General features: G+C 40.3%; 1 protein-coding gene across 12 annotated transcripts in view; it reads right to left on the bottom strand.

The window, feature by feature from the left end:
* Positions 1 to 15,747, bottom strand: part of LOC111252089 (transient receptor potential cation channel subfamily M member-like 2) — a 37,782-nt gene that overhangs the window by 2,197 nt on the left and 19,838 nt on the right. For 6 of the 12 annotated variants that reach the window (XM_022809495.1, XM_022809499.2, XM_022809497.2 and 3 more), the window contains 17 exons: positions 14,402 to 14,618; positions 12,006 to 12,265; positions 9,984 to 10,186; positions 8,584 to 8,832; positions 8,073 to 8,326; positions 7,528 to 7,844; positions 6,704 to 6,897; positions 5,953 to 6,434; positions 5,474 to 5,685; positions 4,905 to 5,048; positions 4,262 to 4,492; positions 3,707 to 3,953; positions 3,114 to 3,237; positions 2,333 to 2,753; positions 1,526 to 1,824; positions 778 to 1,210; positions 336 to 539 (listed from right to left, as the gene is read on the bottom strand). In XM_022809495.1, coding sequence (XP_022665230.1) covers positions 336 to 539; positions 778 to 1,210; positions 1,526 to 1,824; positions 2,333 to 2,753; positions 3,114 to 3,237; positions 3,707 to 3,953; positions 4,262 to 4,492; positions 4,905 to 5,048; positions 5,474 to 5,685; positions 5,953 to 6,434; positions 6,704 to 6,897; positions 7,528 to 7,844; positions 8,073 to 8,326; positions 8,584 to 8,832; positions 9,984 to 10,186; positions 12,006 to 12,265; positions 14,402 to 14,618 — 4,491 coding nt within the window. Of the gene's footprint in view, positions 1 to 335; positions 540 to 777; positions 1,211 to 1,525; positions 1,825 to 2,332; positions 2,754 to 3,113; positions 3,238 to 3,706; positions 3,954 to 4,261; positions 4,493 to 4,904; positions 5,049 to 5,473; positions 5,686 to 5,952; positions 6,435 to 6,703; positions 6,898 to 7,527; positions 7,845 to 8,072; positions 8,327 to 8,583; positions 8,833 to 9,663; positions 9,687 to 9,727; positions 9,890 to 9,983; positions 10,187 to 12,005; positions 12,266 to 14,286; positions 14,619 to 15,747 lie in introns of those variants that run through there. The other 6 variants (XM_022809496.1, XM_022809503.2, XM_086990317.1 and 3 more) reach the window with 6 other exon arrangements.

Raw genomic sequence — 15,747 nt, 5'->3', positions numbered from 1 at the left:
CAATTAAGACTACGTTTGGATCTTCACATGTGAAAGATAGGAACGATTGAATGAAGATAAGTTCGAAGGGATACGTCAGGGCTCGTCGTGACTACGCGGTTCAATAGACGGAAAACCGCTACTAATCGTCAATACTGTACCTCAAATATGCGAGTTTGAACTCGCATAGAAAGAAAGAAAGAACTCCATAGAGTTCTTTCTTTCTTTCTATGGAGAAAACTTCACACATAAAGTTTTACTGAATATAATAGTTATTATTATTATTATCTCTTTACAGTTACATTATTTCGACACAACTTAGCAGCGTTGCAAGGTTGTTCTCCGATGATACCTACACTGATATTTTCGTTTGACTCTGGTGTATAATGCACACTCCAAAGTTCAACTTCCTTCCAGCAATTATCGGTGTTAAGAGGGTCATCCATATAACCCTTATCCACTATTTCCACACGCACGCGATCTTCAGTAGGAGTTGGCGTCGTTTCTGACGTTGGTGTTCCAGTGACACTTGTACTCTGTCGTATCATCGACTGGAAGAACTGGATTCGAAACAAAAACCACTAAGCGCAATTACTATCATCTCACACACTCACTTTATGAAACCGTTCTGTCGAAACGACAGAAATTGTTGGGTTTCAAATACATTTCCTATCCGAACGTTTGAACGCATCAAATGAATTGTTCAGCCTATTAATTCCGCAAAATAGGTACTCGACAATAATGTATAATAATTTCAGTGCATAAAAATATCAAAAAGTAGGCGCACTCAGCACTCACTCCTTTGATGTGTTCCTGCTCCTTGGGATACTTAAGGGTAACTTCGTCGGTGGATTTGAAAAATGTTGCGAGCGAAACATACAGATCTTCGCCCGGCACGAAGTCACCTGGGAGCGAATAATGGCCTCCGCGAGTAGCACGCATCAGTGCCACCTCAAGACCTTTACCACCCACTAGATGCACTCGTGAGGTCTGCCAACGCGAGATAACGAAAAGCACGAAATGGTTAGGCCCCCAACGACACAGACCCCCTTTACCACGCAAACCAGTTCGGCCGTACGGGTTACGTGGGACACCCTCGGGTTCGAGTAAATAGATGACGGATTGACTCGCTTCGACTATCCATGACTTACGATCGGTTATGATTCCGGCAGGGCTTATAAACACGCCATTCCACTGATATTTTGGCACCCGCTGGTTTTCAAATTTCAGTCTGTAAAGTGAGTTGTGTACACACCGGCAGGAAAATGGAATGTCTTGGATTAGATGCGTATAGCAGACCATTATGACTACGTATGCAGACTGCTGGACATAGAAATAGCGACAAATTGACTTTTCTCGATTTGACTCCGAAAGCTCAAGACTATATTGGCTATATAATTAATTGTCGATGTGTATCATATTATATCAGTGTGTTTAGATTCCGTACGACGTGATGATCGACTCAGAGTTCATTATTCAGCTGAGATAAACAGGTTCGTTGGAATTATTATTTCCTTTAACCGTGTCAGAATAACAAGCTACCCACTGTAAAACATCTTCGTCAATATATGGTTGCAGCTCTGCAGAGAAACAGTTGCTGGGCTTGGTGAATACAATTGGATCGTAGTCCAACCACATGACCTCCCAAGGTACATATTTGTCCGGGACGGGGAAACGCAGGACCTTCGTAGCGGGATACGGGGAACTCTTGGCAAGGAAGTGGGCCTGCCGAGCAGCGTCTGGTGCTCCGGGTGTTCCTACACCATCGACCACCGACTGCGCTTGAGCTGAATGCTTGACTTCGGCGAGGTAATTGCGTGTTTGAAGCATGAGCCGATTTAGCTCCTTTTTCAAAGCAAGAAAACACAAAAATACATACTTAAGTCGTAAGTATATTGCAGCTCTGTAATACTAGGTACAGGTTAATTGACGGCGTGTGATAAAATCCATAGGACTTTAAAGTCGGAAGCTATGAGGACTTCAGGCCAAAATCCAAGACGAAACACCTATATTTTCAAATACGAGCACAAAAGGCTGCATATAAGATGGGTATATACTAACGTTCAGCAAGTGTTAAGAAAACGAAACAACTACATGCTGAAATGTTCTGTCGAAAATCCTTTCCCAACGGGATAATTGCCATTCAGCACAACAGAAGATGAATATTATACTTGCTATTGTTATTATGAATTTCTATAAACGTCAAGCCTCGGACGTTTGTCAGGATGAAACATTTTGACAAACCCGTGTTTAAAGCACTTAGGATCTAAAACAAATTTCTTTTCAGATTCAACCATCAAAGAATGATACAGTGCTATGGGAGAAATAAACTGAAGTACTTATTGCAACATACCTTCATTTCGGCACGCATCGATGCGAGCTGCGCCCGATGATTGTCAACTTCGTCGAGAACTTTTTGTTGGCGTTCAAGTTCTTCTTTATTGCGTTTCTCCTCAAGTTCGCTTTCTTCACGGGCGGCCCAATAATCCTGCGATATTTGGCGCCAGTACTCGAAGCTACTGTCCTTACCCGTTGTGCCAGCCGGCATTACCGGAAGTGGCAGAAGACCGCTGTCATCGTCTTTACGAGTACAGCAACACTTTTTTATCAAACGAAAGAGATTTCCGATAGTCAGATCTAGCAACACTAGGATGTATGAGATTATGTTCAGCGGCGGCGGGAGACATAGCCGATTTTTGAAGTCGATTACGAGCTGGTAACGTTGAAACTTCCAAATGTTATCCGAAGCCGCTTCAATGCGTCGAGCAGTGTTACTGTAGATGAGTGATGATGAACGAACGGCAGTTAGTGAAATGCCACACGTCTATCCGTCCTCTTAAATTAAATATTAAACCTTTAAAATAAATAAAACACTGCTTGTGCGTTATTGAATATTTGAATGAATTTAAATGATCGATTTTGATTCTGCCTAACAGTTACCTCTGTTTGTTTTGGAGCTAACAGCTCGGAACGAAAATACCACACAGCGTATTTGTCCTGGCACATTCATACCCTCATACCATGTAAATAATGACCATAAGCACTAAATATTTCCGAGCCGAACGACTTAGAATTTAACCTTTGCCAGTCTGCATCGGGAGCAAACTGCATCATTCTTTTTGCAGAACCCTTACCTGAACAGAGCATAAAGTAGGGTCATCAGAATTATCTTGAGCAGGATCAGGTACTGGATACTGAAGGCGTAAGTCCAGAAGCCCTTTAGCGGGCAAAGATGATTGCTGTCTGTGGCATTAACGACTGGAACATTAGATAGGAACAGAGAAAGTTTGATACAGAAAAGAGAGAAAGCCAGAAAAAAGAAAGAAAAGAGGAGGTCATAGAAGGTAATCATGCAAATTCTAACCGATAAACCGACGGCTCGGAAGCAATTCTCATAAAATGGTGGTTGAAAGCCGCGTGACATTAGCAGAAGACGACAAGCATCGCTTATACGTGAGCATTCTCTTGTTTTGTACACGACACCAAGGGCAATAAATGCGGCACAAGGTTTCGCAATTGAGCATCATCACAGTTCCGGCGGACAAAAATATATAGCACCCAACGACAGCGACAAGTCAAACTGCTAGAGAGATACTACGATAACTTGATAGACCTACACAACAAGCGAATATAACTTGACCCGTCAAAATGAATAGGTGGAAATCGTGAATTTTCTTAGGTAAAAGAAAATAGGAGAGAATTGTTTCGAATGTTTTTTTTTACTCACACGGTCCGACGGCAAGGCATTCATCATCAAACTCAGACCTGTCGAGTCTTGGACACGCGGCTGGCTTAAAGTCGCCTAGCTCGGTAACGGGAGTCAGAAAGAGTGAGAATACAGCCCGGTAGACCGTCATTCGGGCTAAGTTCCAGTTCCATGGATGATCCGGGTACATCATAGCCTGAACCGCGATTCCGCCACTAATCATTACGAGCAAAGCCATACGCATGAAGTTGATGAAATCTTCTGACACCTATAGTCAGGGTGGCGGAAAAAGTTCAGCATTTTTATTACCACAGCGGAGCCACCATAGGCTTATGTGTACATATGACCTATGTACTTACTATATGCAAAATACTTGACGCAATCAAAAAAATCGGCTCTACCAATCGGCTACATACAAACGGATGATCATATTAGTTTCGAGTTAAGAAAGATAGCAATATGTTCAAAAAGCTCGTCTACCAGGAGCTGGGTATACAAAAAAAAAGAGATCATAAAGAAAACAACTATGAAAAATGTCACTTAATTAGTAAGTAGTGTGATCGAACCGTAACGAACCATATATTTAATTCGGTATAGGAGCGGTCCGAGGGTAGGTGATATGGGTAGATAGATGAAAATTTGCCTATAATATGAATACAGTAATCCGAAGCACTGGAGAACCTTAGCTGAGTATGGGCTCAGGATATCCGTCCTTTTCAGCACCCTACTCCATCCATAGAGTCCCACCAGTCCAAACATGAAGAGAATCTCGAAACAACGAAGCGCTAATGGAACCCTTTTGTATTGCTATATCGAAGCACAGAGAAGAACAGGATAAAAAAAAAAAAAAAAGAAGCTGTTGGTTTGCACCTGCATCGAGTTATAGCATATAGTATCATAGTTGACAAAATTTTTTTCTCGAACATTTTCTAGTTTCAGCTGATACTGCATTACACTACCAGTTGACGGATTTACTACTCATCTATGGTAGACGCGGTATACGTGGCTGTACAAGCTGCAAATCGACCATATGTCTAACATCAGATGTTAAAGTGTTTGTTAGATGCAACTATGATCTATCTAAATGTCTAGCAGATTGAATACAGCCTCCTGTCTTAAAATTTAGAGCATTAAAAATCCTCAGTTCGTTTAACGATACTTAAAGCCGAAGCAGCACCATACAATATGATATGCGGATCTGAGAACGTGTGATACTAACCTGGTGCGATACATAAGTTCTCCGACATGTTTCGACGGCTATTAAAAATGTCCAGATGCAAACAGCCAGGTCAAGAGGCTGATATCCACATGACGGTAACAATACAGCGACAGAAAACAATAGTAGGTAGAGAATATAAAACATCTAAAACACAACAGACAGAGACGCAATAAAAAATCGTTGGCTTGATCGTTGCTTAATTTTGCATGACATTCCGGGGTAACCCGCAACTCCAGTGCTTGACATTCTGCCCACTGGCCATATCTTTGTACTCTACCATAACTGTGCAGATATAAATATGTGTCTGTGTGTACCAACGCAAACTATTGCTAAATTACAGTTATCTTAATAGGAACGCATTCTACTATCTTTATGCAGTTGCGTAATTTTCTGAACGATCTATAGAGGACAGGACGATCATGCAACATAAATTAAAAAATATAATTTCCATAATTGTTTCATTGCTGTCATGCTGTCTAACATGTCGATAACTAGATTTGAACAAGACCAATTTTTTATTTGATTTTTCTCTGTGTCTCATGCGTTATAGTGTTTCATGTGCGGCCAACCTGAAACGTCCAGAATTTGGTGATAGGCGCACTCCACATGAGGTAAATCATTTTCCAAAGTGGCGGGAAATTTTCGTTTTCACGTTCCTGCTTGCGTTGCTTCAAAAATAGTGACATCGCTCGCGCCTTGCTATGAATTATATCCCGAGCTACTCTCTCCTTTGTAAGTACCGGAGCTTCATCGACAAAGTCGAAATCTTCATCGTCTTCGTCTGTTGAAAAACAAATTGTATATAGATTGTAGCTAACTAAAGACTAAAACACCTCTGACGGAAGCGCAGGCGAAACTACCCAATAGGAGATCCCTTTAGGAGCTTCGTGTTATGCGATACAGAGCCTGCTATTTACATAACGCCTTCCCATAGTTGATTCTTATATGTCTTCTACGACAGACTATGGTGGTAGCGTTTCAACATTGCTTTAAGGACCAACGAGTAAATTAATACGATGACCGCATCCCATCTGAAATCACTACGCACCAATTTCCGGTTTGTATTCCATTTGGTGGGGGTCATCCTTGAATCGAATGAACAGATACATAGGCAGGATGAAAAACGCGCAGAGTTGTATTTTGACAAACTGTGGGAACGTGCAGATGCCCCAACACATATCGCGTACAGTGATTCGACCCATAAACAGGTTGGTGATCCACTTCTGGCAGCATGGATGCGCCAAAAACATCATGTTCTTGCCTTGGGCAGCCAATTCCACTGCGGTCTTCTCGTTCCAGTCAGAGCTTTCTTCAGACAAGATGTCGTACGCGCGACAGCCCGCATCCGTAGCCCAAGACAGGTCCAGAATGCCAGTGGCGATCTCAGAAAATTCTCTCGATGACTCCTCCAACTCTGCTTTTGCAGCGGGGTCCCGTGCGTAGTCCATTAAACGAGCGTACGCCGTTGAGATAATGAGCGCCAAATGAATAGGCTGTTCAGAGTGCTTCCATAGAATCTTCGTTAATTTTCTGTGATGATCGACAAAAAATACGGCAAAAAATGACAAATATAAAAACGCTCACTGCAGTCATGAATGCGAGACGCAAACACGTTGCAGTAACACTACGTTTTTGGTGTTTCTACAGATGACTTTCCCAAAGCACATAGCTAATGAAGTCGGGTAGGATTCAATTCGCTGGGTACTAGAGATCAGGACAGCAACGAGACAAATGCAAAAATGTGCATGGATTTCGCGTTGTTTTCTAAATTTTGGGTAATTGTATTGGTTTCGAGTTACCTTCGGTGAGTAAAAACAGCCCAAAGAGCAAGTATCACAAGGGCTTTTCGTTCAGCCTGGGTTTCGTCTCCGGTACACATACCAGCTGCTGCCATCGACAGGTGCTCAGAGCTGACATAATCTGGGAGGCCTGTACACAGTTCAATTAGCCAGTTGAGATCGGCTTCGATGAAGTCGTCGGATACACGATAGGACTGAAACGTAAACAAAAGTGCTGCCAATGTACCACAGTCTCTCAGATAGTTTTAACGTAGTTTTCCTCAGGTTGATGCCACCGTGTCAAGTGGCGACGTGGAACAAAATTCTGTTATTGTCAACATCATATCATAATATATATATATATAGATGCATTCAACTATTTCAGATAAATTGACTAATACGAGGCGTAGTGCAAGATGCTGCACTGTAGAGTCAAAAGATGCACTCCATTCGTCACTGAAAAATTTGAGAAAGTCATACTGCCGCGTACTCATAAAGCTGACAAAAGTGCTACTGACTCTTTCCATCACGGTAAAACGTGAGTAACGGGAACGTCTCTTACGTGCCAAATTCTATTTCGCATATAATATAATATAAAGATAACAAAGGAAACCAGTTTAATCACTTATACTAATTTAGACCATAAAAATTAACCAAAGAGGGTATCCAGATCCCTAACTTAAGGTCGGTGACAAGAAAAATACTTTTAAAATATCAAGTACTGTAAATAGAAATTATTTGGTTTTGTATGATGTTATTATTTTATTGTCACGTTTATTTTGTCGTTATTTCCAACTACGAGAAAAATTTCAAAGGGGAAAAACCGATAGTGTATTCTAACTCACAGTATTTCCTAGGGCGCCCATCCAACAGACCAGGAAGAAGAAATCTTCTGATAGGACTTTCTGGAAAATGAGTTTTAGTCGCCCCTTTGACAGAAACTTGCTTAACTGGAACTGCCTTCGGAGAAATATGTCAATGAACTCTTCACGGTCCTCCCTTAGTAGCGCTTCCATGAAGATTCCTGAATCGACTTGAAACTTATTCGATGAGTCTTTTTGAAATACTTCGACTAACGCCACCTTCGGGCTGTTCCAGTCAATTGTTAGCTGAAGATCCTTTTTTAGCTGGGAATACCACACTGTTTGTTCTGCCCGTTGAGCTGTGTAGAGGACATAGAAATACTTGAGATAGCAGTATTTTTTGTATAAAGTAAAACCATTTTAGTTATAATAGTATAGTAATAGTAACCTAATCTGTGTAATACTCTACACACAACTGCTAAAAACCGCTGGTAAATCTTCTAAAAAGCTTACAAAATGTCTCGATTTTTCCGACTGTGTTTTTTGTACACGGGATAAACGTCATAGAAACAGCGAGGAGAACTTACATTTAAATAGAGCTTTCAGAAGAACCTGGTCTAATTTCTCTAGATCACACGATCGGTTTCTTGTATGTACAACCGTCAGGTGAGCTCCCTGCTGTTTGTGGCAAGCAAGTCGCACAATTTCGAGTATCCTGTCCCTATATGCATTTCTCGCCTGCGTCTGTTCCGAGTACATCGGTTGCTGTGCGCAAATCATCGCAGTCAACTCCGGCTTTACGAATTCCTCGATGAATTCAGCGTCCCACACGTTAGGGGCCCTAAAAGAACGGATGTGATATTATAAACAAATGTACAGATGAAATAAATGCTTCTCGGTTATGCTCAGCTTGCTAATGACGTCACTGTGGTAGCTGTATCAAAAAACTGTATTATAGAGAACGTATTATTATCACAATCAGTGTTTGGTGGATCGTTCACATCTTATAGCAATAACAATTTAACACTTCGTTTTACACTTTATGATGCACAACTATATATATATATATATATGTATATATAGTTATGAGTAACTCACCTACGCTGAACTTCGTTGTATACAAAAGCAATTAGGTTAGCCAAACCTCCAGTGCCCTCGAACACGAGTATCGGAAGCTCTTTCTGTAATCGATCAAAGATAAACTTGGCGGATTGGAAATCTCCCTGTATTAGAACAGCGACAAGTGGAAGCTGCATAGAGATCGCTGATGCCTGACGCGCAACCTTCCGATGCGTTTCAACTGTAGTAGCATCCTCGGTCTTTCGAGCTCCGAGACAGGCTAGGACCCTAGAAGGACATAAATATTCGCGCCAAGGATACAGCACTGGTCAGTCATTTCTTGCGTTGGGCCAGGACAGGCTACGATGACACCAGAGGAAGCGAAACATTAGTGCATCGATTACCCACCAAATAACTGCCATCGTGTTTTTTAGCTTTTTAAATGGGATCTACCCAGTAGCAAAAATTTTTCCGATTCTAAATTATTCTAGGATATTCTAAATTCTGCTGCCCTAGTTACATTAACTGAAGAGTCAAATAATGTATTAGTAACAAAACACTTAGTCTGATTAAAGACAGATTTTTCTAGTGTTTGCCATGACTCAAGCGCGTTATAAAAAACTGCTACACATTATATATATATATATATATATATATATATATATATATAGTTTTAGAAGGGAAAAGATATAAGAGCGTGAAACACACTGATCGAGTTTAAGTGGTCAACGTGCCAGACGTAGTCATTGAACGCGGCGCTAATTCATTTATTTACTTAACTGCTCAAAGAATACGGATGCAGCACCGAAATTCTGATATCGAGCAGTTTGTCATTCTTCTGCGGTGCCTTATTAATGCGTACTTTTTCTAACTTTTCTCTTCTTACGGTTGGCTAGACGTAAGTATTTACACTTTGATACGATTGGCTTTACCTAAGCGGCTATTATGTTCAGAATTATCGACTTAAAAGTTCCATAATCTTATGCATTGCCTCTGGGTTTTTTCTGACAAACAAAATTGATCGTCCTAAGCAAAGCCTGTCAAGATTCTTGCCTATCTGGGGTGTTCGATCGACTTTAGGAGCAAGCCCTACCCATCCACCCTCGTTCGAATGCTCACTTCGTCATTGAAAACAGAAGAGTAAATCAGTGGTTGTGTGGCTGCAAAAGCCAAGCGCGCGCACCTCACAGCTTTCGAAGTAGTCATCGGTGGCTTTTGGCTTCCAGTGCCGGCAGGAATCAGGCACTTCAGGCCGAGAGTCGGTCAAGGACACAAAAAGTTTAAGTCACTCATTGCAGTCTTCATAGGATGTTAAGCTTTTACCGGAGCTGTGATTGCGCCACATGAAAACCTGAAATAATGGTTCGGTCTATTTGCCACCACCCGATAGGATCCGAACTGCGATAAAAAAAATATAATAGAAACACTTAAATGCAGACCTTTCGAAGCGAAGAGTATATTGATTGATGCCAGTTTTGTGGACCGTGTCATCTCGAACGATGATATAGTGTGTATGATCAGGATTGAGCTCGAACCTTTGCTCCTCAGGTTTGTTCGCATCAACCTGAATGTTCACGTCACTACCATCAGAATTTGTAAATCGTTCAGCACCTAAAATCAAATCTTCTCGCGCAAGACCCACCTGAAATGAAAAATGGTAAAATAATTAGGTGGTTCTATATTAATATCATAGCTTTACTGGCCAGATTTTTTGTCCATGGAAGCTAAATATGCACTCTTTAGGTTTGATAGACGACCTCTACCAGTATACAGTTAATGAGGTATGGTTAAAAAAATCAGTCCGAATAATGAAAATGGAATACAACCAGTGTATCTTTCGTTATCGAAACTGTGATATTAATTTACAATAAGTTATTGTCGTTAAAGGATATGATATTGTGTTACATGTATAGATCCTAGCCAACTTGATGGTCTGGCGGAGGACGTCGATCAGAGATGCAGGACATCGCTGAAGCTCCGCAGTCGATGGCCACTCGATGCCACTTTAAGAACTTTCGCACGCAGCAAACAGCTATAACAGAAAGCTTTGTCGATATTCAAAAGGTAACACTAAGCTAGCTACGAATGCCATAGACGAACTTTAGGGGGTAACCCTCAAATCAGGGAGTTCTTAAGGGAATAAAACTTAGAGACACTCAAAGGCGATCACTCACTAGACTCAATGTGATGTGAAAAAATTAGTATACGTATTTTTAAATAAAAATTTCAAATTATTGCCGTTAGGAATTGCTTCAAAAGCTTGGCCCTTCCCAGCACAAAACGAAGTATGTGCTCACTCGACCTTACGTGTTCTTAATTCTAGCCCGTGCCGTGGTCTGGGTGATCTTCTAGACTGCGTAGCCATGATAAGCATTTAATGTCGGGAATGTAGTCATGCTTGTTCAACTCTCATCGCTGGCAAAAATGTTTACTAGAAAATTATAGCTAGGAAAAAAAAGAAAAAAAATAGCAATCAATGAAATTAAATGATTATTAGTATCATTAATGCTAGTAGCTCCTCGTAAGGTTGCCATAGGTCTATTGGAAATAATCCATAAATTGAAATTCCTAGTTCGAGAAAAGCTATATTTAAAAAAAAAAAAAAAAAAACATATTTAAAGAGATCGTCTTGAGAACATAGCTAATCGGTAGCAAAAATAGCTCAAAAATAAAAAATTGAGCAGACAAACACGTTACCGCTGCATTATCACGGATACGATTCATGAGACATGTTACATCAACTGATTTGGAGCCGCATTTCATTAACATATCGTCTGCCTCGCCAGATTCCATTTGTCAAGGGTACGTCGTAAATATGTCTTTCTTTAGCTTAATAGTGGACTCTGACATACGTCATTTTAGCAATGTTAGTTTGCAAATTGCGCTCTTCGGTATATATCTACAAACGTCAATACGATACAAACAAGTTAACAGTGCCTCCGTTGGTTTTACAAATTATATGCCCGTTCATTGGTAGGTGGTCGGGGAATTGTATAGAACGTGCCACGGCACGCATAAACAACGCAACAGTCCTTGTATATAGGGACAGTATGTAGACATTAAGAAGTTGTAGAAAGGCCGTTGTTATATAATAAACTAGCTTTACTTGTGTAATATAATCAGTAAAGAGACGCTATCAAGTGAACGGGGTTCCTGTCAAAATTAATCTTACGTTTCTTTTTGTATTCCTATATTATAAGACGCTTACATTTCCGCGCACTCCAACCGGAAGGGAAAGTATTTACTTCGAATACTGGTGCATGACATTCTTATAACTTTCCAGTGTAGCTATTCATAGATTCATATTAAGCAAACATTCAGCTTTTAGGACCATCAAGTGGTAGTGTATGTCCATACTCTGGGTATATATATATATGATGAAAGTATATAACACTAGGAATTTGGTTTTACTTTATATATACAATGAAAAAATACTAATTTAGTTTGATAGTTTTACGCACCAGAGTGAGCGGTGGTTTATGCTGCTTTTTCCGCGCGGGGTGTTTGTGACATCTTTTTGCACGCCGTCGACTCAGTTCCTCAGCGACAGCGTCCCCAATCTCCTGAGCGATCCCGGTGTTAAGCCCGTTAGTGAAAATCCACATGTGGGTTGTGTTGGCTGCCTTGATGAGGCCGCATTTGAAGGCGTCGAGTTGGCGAGGCTGTGACCACTCGGCCATAGGGCCCACGTCTGAGACGAGGAAGAGTGCAATTCGTGGAACTAGAAAATAGAATGTACCAAATTCCCTAATGTATATCACAATAAAAATACAAGTCTATACCATGTGTTAACTTCCTGTTTTGTTTCATTGTTATAGGACAGCGATTTATGGAGTAAATTGACAGTGCATGGTTCGAACAGATTAGATCTTACAACCCGTTTAATATTTGCCTAATGTCCTCACTGCTGCTCATCATGGGGAAATCAACCGCTGTACTTAGAAGAATAAACCTGCAAAGTAGTCGTCGTTTCTTTGTTTGATTTAATCCCAAAGTTAATTGATATTAAAGGTAGATACTTCCACAACGGCGATACGGTTATGTTTCCGTATTGCAGGTTACGCGTACCCCATTAAGGTTTACCAATTCGAAAAGCTATAAGTGCTGCTACGTGACAGTACCAAATGTGCTCAGTATAAATAGATCTGTAGACTATTTTGTGGTTCTTGGCTTCCTGCGTTTAAGGCATCGAACAGGCACTCTTGAGTGTATAGCTACATCAGTGATCAGCGGATTTTCATCTGCCACAGAAACTCCCAGCTGTCCCTCGAGTGACATGATAGTCTCAGCAATGATGACGCAACCTCAGTCGTGACTACCCTCGCCTCGAATCCCTGACTGTCCGGTTCGTCAGAACTTCCTCTTTTAAAATTCGTAACCGAACATAAAGGCTATAAGTATGATAGTTTAATATTCCCTAGACCTAAAACGTACAGTAAAGCTGAATGATACTGAGTAGAGAACGGACAATAGAATTTAATATTTCAATAAAAATGATAATGATAATCGGAATAATAACAAATGGCCTTCTTCTTAGTCACTGCAGCAAACTTAGTCCTTCCACTGCAAAAGAGCCTTGCAATTGTTCGCTCCTTCACAATGAAAAGAAATCACACAAAAATGAATGGAGATAGATATAGGCTACATTTAGCCACCTTGTAAGATAATAGTAGCACATACCGTACCGCAACGTACGCTGTCTATTGAAGCAAACGTACCAATGCTTTGTAAATAAAACTAGTAATACGCGAAAAAAAAATATACCTTAGTGTCCATGTCTGTCTCTTATGATAATGGGCAGAGCGCGTACTACAAAGTTCTGACACATTGATCCATAGGCTTAAGGTGTCCTCTTAGTAAGGTTTTCCATAGAAAACAGCTATATTGTAAAGTATAGCGGTAGCGAATTTATACCATCAGTATATATTCTGCTCGCCGTTACCTCTGATTATTGTCTTAGGTCCCAAAAGTATTTAAACTATGTTTATTACGCAAGACATAGTGAACCGATGCCAAGGGGAGCTGCACAGAAAGGTCACTGCGGTCTTGAACGAAGCAAAATGAAAATCAATAGAATTCTTGGCCTAGCGATGAGTATAGCATAATAATGAGGAGAACCCAATGCAAGCTATTATATTTAAAACCAGCACACTAAATCTTAAAAAACAACCGTAAAGATGGTTATTATAGTCAAATTTACTGTCCAAGGTTCTACTGGTTGTTCCGTAGTATGATGATTGGCTTTATCTGACTTTTTACTGATTAGTCTCTAGTACTGCATATTGATAATTTTTTTTACTCAGTATTGACTAAACACGTAAGAATTCACTTTCGTTATACAGAATGACACAGTTAAGTAAGAAAAAATTGAAATGCCGCTAAAACTAATATTAATCATATAGAGAGACTGATTGAATCTGAACGAACTTTTGCCTTTACTGAACTATATAAAGGTGGTGTAGGAAATTAGGGCAAAACAGTGATTAAGGGGGCTCAATCCGATCGTACTGCCACATCGACGGTGTGCCTAGGTGTATATTTTCTGACTGAACTTATAAATTCGATCTGTGCCACAAACGTTTTTATAATTTCACTAAATTTTGGATATCGATTAAACAGTTTTCGTAACCATTTACGATATTTCTTCATCTCTTGAATGCCCGGATTAAAAACGTCACGTTGTGGGTAAATTAATTTTACGGTAACAAATAATTTAATTGATGATATAAATTAATAACGTACGATACTCTCCAGTCAATACGATACTCTCCAGATATCAACGTTTGCCTAAAACCGATGTTTTGGCCTCCATGCGCGGACGAAGCTGTTGCCTTCGATTGCACAGTTTTCTACGTACCTACGAAACGCCAGTCCGTTTGCATAACACTTGTGACATCTTCGGCGTTAACGTCGTGACGAACGACGATAAATGGTCGACTTTCTGCCTCGAAGGCGAAGCATTTGAAGAAGTGCGCATTAGCTCTGTTGATCAAATAGTGGGAAGACAATTCGAGGGGTTCCGGTGCTGGAATGACTGTATTTAAATTTATCAATGGTACCGCTGTCACATCCGACTGCAAACCGTTATTACAACAGCAACGATAGCGACAGGTAGAACCGTTTTTCGTCGCCACGGTACGAAAGCACGGGTGGAGCCGTATTGAAGAGCGCGTAAGGATCAGTTAACGGCGAATTTCGTTGGGGCAAGACCAGTCCACCGGAGAGCACAAAAAGTTCGTGACAGCCGCAGCAGCAGGTCCGATGAATGAGGGAACAAATCAAACAAAGAAAAACAATGTCTGGTAAATATATGCAATGCAAATTGGTTTTTTTCGCTAAAATCTCTCATGCATAAGCAATTAACATGGAACATCCACAACAGTCTTAGCGTAGGTCCTACGAATTGGAGTTGGGACGATCGAAGAACTGCTCATATTAGCAAACAGAGCTCTCTAATAAATCTATATATAAATTACCAAGGCAAGAATAGCGGTGAATGTCATAAGCTTATCTTACAAATGACGTTGCATGCGTGAAACATCGCGAAGTCACAACATGTCTTGAGAGTGCTACAGAGAAGAAAAAAATCGAGCCTATATGACTCGGTTTTTTTTATCGATCTTCTTTGATTCATATTGACCGTTTTTGATTCATTGGCACTAAACAAATAGTTTGATATAGTTTTTAGCTACCCGGCACGTCTACAGCTAACGCAGTGCAAAGAAGGGTGACAAAATATACTATGAGCTTTGATAAATACGTAGTTTGGCATTTAAATAGACCCTAAACCGAATTAAGGCCTTAACGTCGATAGGCCACGATAAATATCACAATTTAGAAATACGAGTGGTACAATTCTAGAGATCAACTACAGTGTTACTATTATTTTTCAATTATACAGATAAAGTGGATCCTAATCACTTCAGTTAAGAGAAATTGACGTCCAAATAACCCATATAGAAGTCTTATTTTCGTTTTAATTGAATTTGAATATGCTTATTTCTCGCAACGATTTCACATCTATTAGTATCATTCAGATTAAAACAATAAGTATGAATTGGACTTCTATGATTTTTGCCAACCCGAGACGTTTTTTCAATCAGCCCAGGCTATAAGTAAATCTTGGACCAACAAGGACGACTCACAAAAGTTCGCTAATAAAATAAGTGTGGCACCCGGCAGTAGTTCCTGTTTAATATTTGA

The sequence above is a fragment of the Varroa destructor genome, unplaced genomic scaffold (genome assembly GCF_002443255.2).
Source record: "Varroa destructor unplaced genomic scaffold, Vdes_3.0 BEIS01000005.1, whole genome shotgun sequence".
Lineage (NCBI taxonomy): Eukaryota > Metazoa > Arthropoda > Arachnida > Mesostigmata > Varroidae > Varroa > Varroa destructor.
Note: the sequence above shows the minus strand (reverse complement) of the source record. Positions and strands in the feature narration are given on the sequence as shown.